The sequence below is a fragment of the Papilio polytes genome, unplaced genomic scaffold (genome assembly GCF_000836215.1).
Source record: "Papilio polytes unplaced genomic scaffold, Ppol_1.0 DF823923.1, whole genome shotgun sequence".
NCBI classification, from domain to species: Eukaryota; Metazoa; Arthropoda; class Insecta; order Lepidoptera; family Papilionidae; genus Papilio; species Papilio polytes.
In genome coordinates this window covers 4,549,532-4,558,980 of record NW_013525281.1, presented here as the reverse complement: position 1 = coordinate 4,558,980, position 9,449 = coordinate 4,549,532, and the positions used below count along the sequence as shown (strand labels likewise).

The 9,449-nt window shown below is 34.1% G+C and overlaps 1 protein-coding gene across 1 annotated transcript in view; it reads right to left on the bottom strand.

Moving 5' to 3' along the window:
• Positions 1 to 9,443, bottom strand: part of LOC106102484 (semaphorin-1A) — a 238,103-nt gene extending 228,660 nt beyond the window's left edge. The window contains 1 exon segment of the mRNA XM_013281981.1: positions 9,255 to 9,443. Coding sequence (XP_013137435.1) covers positions 9,255 to 9,351 — 97 coding nt within the window. The 5' untranslated portion in view covers positions 9,352 to 9,443.
• Positions 9,444 to 9,449: the final 6 nt, after the last annotated feature.

Below are 9,449 nucleotides of genomic sequence, written 5' to 3'. Positions count from 1 at the left end.
CTCGATAAAGGAAAATAAGATACCACAAATCCCTTTTTAGAAAAGTTCGTGCGCCCTATAAAAGTCGTAATAAAAAACCAAAGGGAATACACTTTTTTATAGTTAAATCGAATGGCACATTGTTTACATTTATCTAATGCTAATATTTTTATGCAGAATTCGCCTTATTATTCATATTCGCTATAGAACGTACGTGTTCGCCACATTCGAATGCGAACATATAGTTTAAAATCCGACGGTGTGAAGCGACGCTTACACTATAGTCGAACTGTATAATAAAAACTGCACGTGTGTAACGAGCTTTAGTAAAACAATCGAATTAATAATTGACAAGTGAAATTGGCCTTTGATTTCACCACAATTTATTAAGCTTCATGCATTTCAAGTTTTGATTCATTTGGTTTATCAAATCAAAATCAAATGGTTTGATAAACAACATTTCACATTTATAACTCAATTTAAATTTGTTTGTCACGTCATGTCAGTTTGACATTTGTAATTGATAATTAGACACTAATAATCAGACTTGTTTACTCTAATAAAAATAATCCCAACAAACCACATTGTTACCTAACAATAAGTCAAAGGTATACTAAATATATCTTCTTCTAAATAAAGTGAAATCTATGACTCTGGATTCTTGTATCAGAACATCTGTTTACAATAACCTGGTCACAAAATCTCGGAAAGATCACAATTTCCTATTTTAATAATAACTATCTGTTGATCACGATTTCGTCCGCGTAAAATTAAAAAAAAATTAGCTTACGTCTACATAACTAGTCTACATAACGTAGCTTTTTGATGGTGTAATAATTTTGGAAATTTGCCGAGTAGTTTTTGTATTATTTCAATACATACAAATGTGGTAAAGTCTAGTTGTATACCATGCGCATATCCAAAGAACATTAGTAAGATTAGACAGAAAATATATCAAATGCATATAAAAACTTTTATCGACTGTACCGATAGCACGGGTTATTTCGGACCGCCACCGGTAGCAGACGTCTACCTAAATATAGAACAATCGATATTCAACACGATATGTAACGAAAGCTAACAATTTAGCTCATCTAACTAACAACTATTTTAATATGACACTAGCTGTTGCTCGCAACTTCGTCCGCGTGTAATTAAAAATTATTAGAAAGATAGCCTATGTTGCACAGATTAACTACCTTTCTAATGGTGAAATAATTTTCAAAATCGATCAAGTAGTTTTTATCTGAATCGAATACATATAATAATACAAATCTTTCCTCTTTATAACATTTGTATAGAAAAGTATTGATGTCAGTTCTTAAAGTTCGGTAATGTGTGAGTTGTGGACCTTGTTAAAATCTATAATGTTTATTTATAACTGATCTAGTACCTAATTTCCAGTCTGAAAGCCGTTGTTTTCAACATTCGCATTGTATTTTAGTCTCATATTCCAAATTCTGATGCATAATACATTTATAAATTCTGCATCTTCATTAATGTTTCATCTTTTAATGCTATTTTGCACTATTATTGTACTCAAGTTACATAAAACTTCACTTAGTAAAAGTTCTTAGAAAAAGTATTTAAATTTCAAATAGAACTGTAAGGGCGGAGGTTGATATTAATTATGAAAGCGGGAGTCATTAATTAATCAAATGGCTACTAAGTTTGAAACAAATAATATCATCGAGCTCATCGGTCATTGAACTCTGTCAAGTTCAAGTGTACAGAACTGTGCGATCGTTTATTTTTAGTGCACTTTTACTCTACTCCTTCGTTTTTTACACCCGTTTCCTGCAACCGCACCCCGTCTCAAATAGTCGCACTGCATAAAATGTTAGTTTTGTAACACAAAGCAATGTTTAACATAACAAGAGATAATCATGTGTACTTTATTTAATTTGAATTCTGCAACTGCATAGGCACTTCACTTCGTTATTAACAAATTCAAATTGACTTTAGCTCTTTTGCTGTAAAGACGTTCTTAAAATGAGTTTATATTTTGCACATGTCTCTATAAAACTAAATTTTCACTTTTAGAGCTTTTATATTATACGTTTTGGTCCTTCGAGCTGGATAACTTAACCTTTTCTTTTTCTGAAGCAATAATTTGAATTAGCGACCTATTTTAACAACGAATCTGTATTCATTATTAAAGTTTTCAATGTAAAAGCTAATAAATATTTCGATATCATTTTCAATTAGCTTGTATCAACATAGATTCCATATCTATGTTTTGAATTGTTTCTCGTTAATATAAGTTGTTTATAAGATTTCTTGAGTGTACTTTATATGTTTAGTTAGAGCCGAGTCGCTTGACACCAGTAAGAAGTGCGTGTTTATTGTAACAGATGTTCAAGACCACATGTGGCTATCTAAATATGTCTCCGTATAAAGGGCTATTGTTCCACAGAGACTGGCTGAAACGAAGTGCTATTATTGTTGCGTCCGGCGAACAGACAACATAAAGTTTGTTTATCTTTATAGTAATTAGTGTAAATACTAGCGCTTCAATGCTACGTAAAAGTAAGCGTAAACTACACAAATATGTATGACTAGCTGTTGCTCTCGATTTTGGTCGCGGAAATTAAAAAACATAGCCTATGTTACTGAAAGATAAATTACAAAGGTGAATGAATTATGAAAATCGGCCCCGTAGTTTTTGAGTTATTTCAATGTATACAAAAATACAAATCTTCTCTTTACAATATTAGTATACATATAGACGTAAAGACAAATCTTTTAAATTGCATTGTATATTTATGTATAGTATATTTGCAAAAGCCAATTAACTTATAGTTAAGGGTGTAGTAAGTATAGTGTATGGGATGGACTATTTATCGAATTTTATGTAATCTAATTGTAATTTCAGAATTGGAACTTATTAAAAAGAAAATAAAAAAGTTTACAATTCTTGTTACCTTCTACAATTCTTGTTACCTTCTGTATTAAATAGAAGGAAAAAAGTACAGTGTCTGCTAATAATAACGTTTGCAATGGCGATCTAAATAAATCGTTAAATTGAAAGCGATAGAAAGTTCCCTCATGACGTTTTTCAAACAGATGAAAGCGTATTGGTACCCCGGGCTTAGCTTTGTTAGCGTCGCACAATGCACCACCTGCCTCATTACGAGACTCTACAGAGTATGTACTAGCTATACCAACACCACTGGCAGTCAACAAACGTTTCTATTACACGGCAATATTTTATCGTTTTTCTATAGACCTTTATAATGATTTCTTAACACAGTTAATATTGCATTATCTTATGGACTAACAGCCTTACAAATAAACGCGGTATAAAGTTAAACTTAAGAATAAACTGAGTAAAAGCAAATATTAGTACAAATTTTAAGACGAGATTCGTTATAATTAATAAATCGTAACTCGTAATAAATATACATATAATAGATTCAAATATGTTTAAGAAATACTTCCTTAAGATTTGAAACAAGAAATTGATCGATTCAATATTAGATATTAATGAATTTGTATGAAATGTCGACGAAATTACGTTAAAACGAAGTGAAAATTTATAAATTCTCGTTCAATCTCAACAGAGAAATACCTAAAAGAATATTCACATTTTACGTTGTTCATCGAAAATCGTAAACACAACGGCGACTTAATATCACATTCATTGACTTTTAAGTCACAAAAGCGATCGCAAAATCTCGCCACTTGTCGCACAAAGCAAGCATAGTCGCGCGCCACCTGCCTTTGAAAAGCATAAAGCTTAAACCGCCAGAGTTCCCTGTACACTGGTCGAACCATACATTTGATATACTTTGAAGCTCTAGTCATTGGCCCATTTCTTACGACCCATTGACTCCGGACCATTCATCTACCTTTTCAAAGGTTTTAAATGCGGCCCGCTGCAAATGAGAAAATGCATGTTAGTAATGAGCAAAACAAAATGGCCGCTATCACTCGTACTGAGTGAAAATACATTAACATTTCCCATTACTAGATAATGTAGGATTAAAACATTGTATAGTTAAAGTGCTATAAAATATAGAATATGTAACAAATTTTAATGTTCCTTTAGCATGTTTTTAGAGATAAAAAATTCACTTATGTCCTTATATGACTTTTACAACTGTGAAACAATAGGAAAAAGGATGTCAATACAAATATAGCATCATTTGACAGTACAAAATTTAAAAAAAAAGAATATAACCATTGGTTTCTCATAAATTCATTAATTGTTTTATTATATTACGCACACTTAAATATATGTTTGTTAAAATAAGGTGCTTGACCAGATTCAAATGTAGGTCAACTTCCAAGTGGAACAAATAAGCATTCACGATTTATAATTCTAAAAATTATAACATAAAGTATGAGCTATGAAATTATATTTTAATTGAATTTAAAATATTCCGTCAAAGGTGTGACCTTACAAGGTTTTATGAGCCGATTAATAAAAAAAAAACATTTGAATCGCGTCGACTTTACCACTTTTACGGTTAACATAACTCGCAACTACGACCCAGTTTACTTTGAATTCTTACTTAATTAGAGAAATGTTTGCATAGAAAAAGTAGAAACAAACGTTGGCTTTAATAAAGTTAATACGAATTTTTCAAAGAAAAATGAGATATTAAATATGAACATGCTTATTTGACTTACATTGTTCAGAACAACGAAGAATATTAATAACTTTTTATGTTTGATTATAATATTGAACCGAACAAATATTTACATAGGAAAATTACAAAATCACTAAGAAAAGAGACTTAATAATTTCTGTTTACCTCTATTAAAAAGACTCGCGTACTAATTATCTTTTTAATAAAGTCTTTTAGTAATACACGGCGCACAAAAGTATTTAATTCCAAGCTGAATGGCGCAGTAGAAATTTGTAACTATGCGCAAACCGACTGCATCTCCCCCCCAGTGCGCTCATTATTAGCTTCCTTTTAATCCCGGTTTAAAAACTGCATGACAATGAGCAAGGCACACTCCCGGGACCGGCTTTGTAAAAAACGCCTTTCCTTTCCATTGCGCATTGAGTATTTGAACAAATATTTTTATTACTAAACCAATGTTTGCCTTGTCTTCATCAACGAGGGTTGGGTCGGACATGCATTCGATGCCCACCTTTTACTTCTTTCCAACCCTATTGCGAATTAAATGACAGCCCATTTAACAGACATCGCTTTTACTGGTCATATAACGCCTTTAAATAATGCTAGTTTGTACTGAATTTGTTTACCGCAAAAAGATTTTAGCACAACTAGTTACTGCTAGAAAGCCACGGTTTTAAATGAAAACGTTTAGATTGTAATATTTCAGAGCAAAAACATACAAACAGTTTAACATCAAATGTTTGTAACTTTAAAATTAATACTGCTGTTAAAATTTTATGACGGTATTCTTTTTCGCAATACAAAAGATATCATAATCGTAAGTTTAATCTCCAATAAAGAACAACGTTGACTGAAAACAAAAAGAATGGAAATTTTGATTGCAGTGCAAACCGAAACGGATCCTCCAAAACTGCGCACTAAAAGAAATTAATCGGCGTGTCCAAAAAAATAAAACAAAGGGAACCACGAATCCCACACTGGGCGAAGACAATATATTGCGTCGTCATAAAGTTGTGCCTCTCCCGCCAGGCGGCGCCAGCGGCAGCCCCCCGCGCCCCGCACGCACGTGCGTTACTGCCACTCGTCTGCTTCATTCAAGACATCGCGTGCTAATCGAGAACATACTTTATCACCTTACCCTAAGGTGCACATCTCAATATCAAGCTTTAAGAGATATATTCCAAGCGATAACTCATCTTACTTCTACGTGAACTTAAGTACAATTTGCTTTGACACCCCATCGCATTCCTCTCGACTTAAGCGATCGCGTCGTCGATGAATGTTTGAACTTTCGTCCTTTTTTGATTAGCGGTTATAGTTGCGGCTCTCTCGGCATTCTTATTAAGCAGTCTGACTTCAGCATATTGCATAAACAACTTATCCTTGAAATACATAACTATTGGCACATTTTAAATTCAATTATAGGTATCCTCTGAAAAAACTTTCTGAGATTGCCCAATACCGAAAGCAAAGAGTACTACACTAACCTACGTCTAGATGTCACTCGAACGTCTGTTGATCAGAGTATATACAGGAGTGGTCGGTAATAAAGAACGTAGAGTCGTTGCGGTATTATGCACCCCAACCACAAAGGTTCCCCAGCGTATTGGTCCCTGACGTATAACCCAATAAATACCCATAAGCTAGAATACGACACGTACAAAACATTCCACAGTATAAAAGCATTATCCAGTAACGTAATTTATTTATACCTCAGGTATTACCTGAACGGTTATTTTATGGTTACACTTAAACGCTCAATAATCCAAGCAGTTAAATCATAAAAGAGGGTGTCGGAACCCATAATGTACTTCCATAAACGTTAAAGAATAAGGTTTTAGATGGAAACAGCTACTCCAACCACGGCCAATAAACATTAATCACATTTTTTAATTTAATTCTCCCGTAACCCTTGTACTATTCAAGGACTGTACGAAGGGTAGAATTTATTAGTTATGTAATATCACGTTTAGATGATAAATCAAACATTCAAGACTGTCAGTCTTAGAATTTAGGTACAGTTGGGGACACTGGCGAGGTTCCACTTAAAAACTACGATATGAACATTTTGAAACAAAACGTAAAACAAAAATCAATACTCTTTTACGAAAAAGTCTTTTATTGATACATGGCTACTTTCTTTTTATTATTATCCATTTGTGTACACTAAACACTGTTATCTAATTAGTTTTTTTGTAGGAAGAGGCGGAGTTTGTCTCGACATTTTTCTGCGACTGTACGAGTATGCCGTATACTAATTTTAATATATCATTTAGGTTATTTTACACGCAAGCGATCTATCTTCGTTGGCTAATAAAGAAAATCGATAAACTCTCTATTCACGCATTTAGCATTAGTGCGTAAGTATAGTGGGAGTGCAGTTAACGCGAACACTGACCTTACTTAATCTTTCAAAAGTGAGTCATCGGAAACCGTCTCGGAGAAATTTCTGCATCCAATTTCCTACCAATACTCGCCTCGACAACCCACAGAGAACCGGTCCGTGTTAGCGGTACAGTCTTACAATAGCAATATGAATCTATAAATTAATATTCCTATGTAAGTTATCTATACATTTCTAAAAAGCTTTAGTAAGGTCGCCAAAACAATTTTGCTATTGCCCAAAATGTTAAAAAAATATTTTCATTTTTTTTACATCGTTGAATTCAACCATATCCTCTAGCTATTCTAGGAAAGATTCGTATTTTTTGCTTATTGCATATATTGAAATATCTCAAAAACTACAGGGCCGATCTAAAAAATTCTTTCACCATTAAACCAACGTTAAAGTTGCGAGCAACATCTAGTTATTTATATAAATAAAGTTAGACTTAAAATTTATAAGTCGCATTAAAAAGGCGAGTACTCCCCCCAGAGGCACTTTACGGTGAATTTGTATTCTTTGAGTGCGCACTTAGCCGGAAGTTGCCTTCATTATCGCTTCGCATTTTGTACACAATTTGCACAAATTGAAACTGTACCCGGTACAACACTTCTAGAATAATAAGTTATATCAATATTTCACACATTAATTGAAACCGTAACGCTTGACAATGAGGTTATTACAATCACAATCTACGGAATCAATCCGTTTTGTAGATAACAATACATTTCTATTTTGTTACAATTATTAGTTTTGATAAAACAGAAAAAAAAACGTACTAAAAAGGGCATTTTAAATCGATTCTTACGCGTTTTTCTTTTGTTTCGTATTTCATTTTTTTTGACATTTTTTTAATATATAAGTACCAAAAGAGGATATCAGTACTGTTAATCAATTTCCATAGAAACCTTTGATCATTTATTAACCACAGTTCGCGCGCGGTCATCCCACCCTCCTGGTTTCAATTGCTAGATCACATTACTGAAGAGGTGTTGACACGTTACGAGTGTCTCCACATCAAACAACTCAACTATAGACGTGTAATTAACTCGGACAATTAGCAACTAACTCAATAATATCAATTTCAAGTTAAATTGATTTATAACTCCAAATGAATTAAAATCGATTGCAAACCGCACATATGGCATAAAGTCTTTCAAAGGATGTCTCAACATAAAAGATGAAATATGAATAAATAACATTAGCATTTTAAATCGAAGCTCACAAAGACCGGATACAACGGCAATTCAGGATATGTACTCGTCGCATTTGTGTCTAGACTTGACAGTACATTTCCTTAAATTAACAGCATTCCCTTATGAATGAACCGACAAACCAAGAAGGAACGTTATAAAAGGGGCGTCGAATTCTTTTGCACACCATACCCGTATCTGAACTTGCGGTACATAAAGCTACTCGTATATTACTAATCCGGGCGTAACATTGCAAAACGCAGAATAAACTGCTGGCTTTGTGTTGCACTAATGAGAGGCACGTGGCCCGTCCCCCGCAATGCAGACTGCACAATAAAACAATAGCACTACACTACAGTTGTACACCATCCCTTTATTCCTGCAGGATGAACTGTCGCGTGACTGTGACTCGTAGCTAACGTGCCCAAGCCAAAACTTTAGGGACAAGTCTGTTTATTCTATTTAAAGAAAAATAGATCTCGCGAAACATTCTTATAAGGAAATTTTGTGCTCTATGGGATCCCTAAGTTACTTTCGGATAGCCATTTCTACGAAATTAAATGAATTCAGAGGTTTTAAATGTATTACTTTAAGTCAAGCTAAACTTTTTTCGATCAAGTGTCATAGTTATATACAAAATAATATAAAATACTTATATTATTTTGTATTTAATGTAGGTACTTCATTATCATATGCACAATATTGTTAATTTAAGTATTTTCAGATTTTAATAACCTTAAAATTGACGTGTACGTAAAGTTCAATGACTCCATGTTAGATAGCAGTGTTGTCCTACTTTAAACTCTATGAAGTTCCAATACGATGTATGTCTTGCATAAACAATTACACTTAAAGTTCATTTCAGGGGAATAAATAATCAAAACTCTAATAAACAATCCTTCTGAAAGCATTTCAGATCGCAACATTTACAAAACTAACTTTTGCAATGTTTGTAAGCAAGTTGCCGTCAATCACAACAACATAAACATGGGTTAATAAGTGACGCGAGCGTTTATGTCGATGCTCGCATTACGTTCCTGTTATAAAGAGGATAGCATCGTGTCCACCGACGTTTTTGGGTGTTGAATGGTGACCATCACTTACCTAATTGCGCGAAGACTTTGGGCCTGACGTTCTCCTGCCAGGCGGCGGCGGCAAGGGCGAGCAGCGCCGCGAGCAGGGCACAACGGAGCACGATCATGGCACTAGTCACAAGTCGACATCACTCGGGAACACTCGCGAAGCGTGGAGCGCAGCACGAACGAGCGGGGCACAAGGCGGCCGGCGGCGGACTGGCGG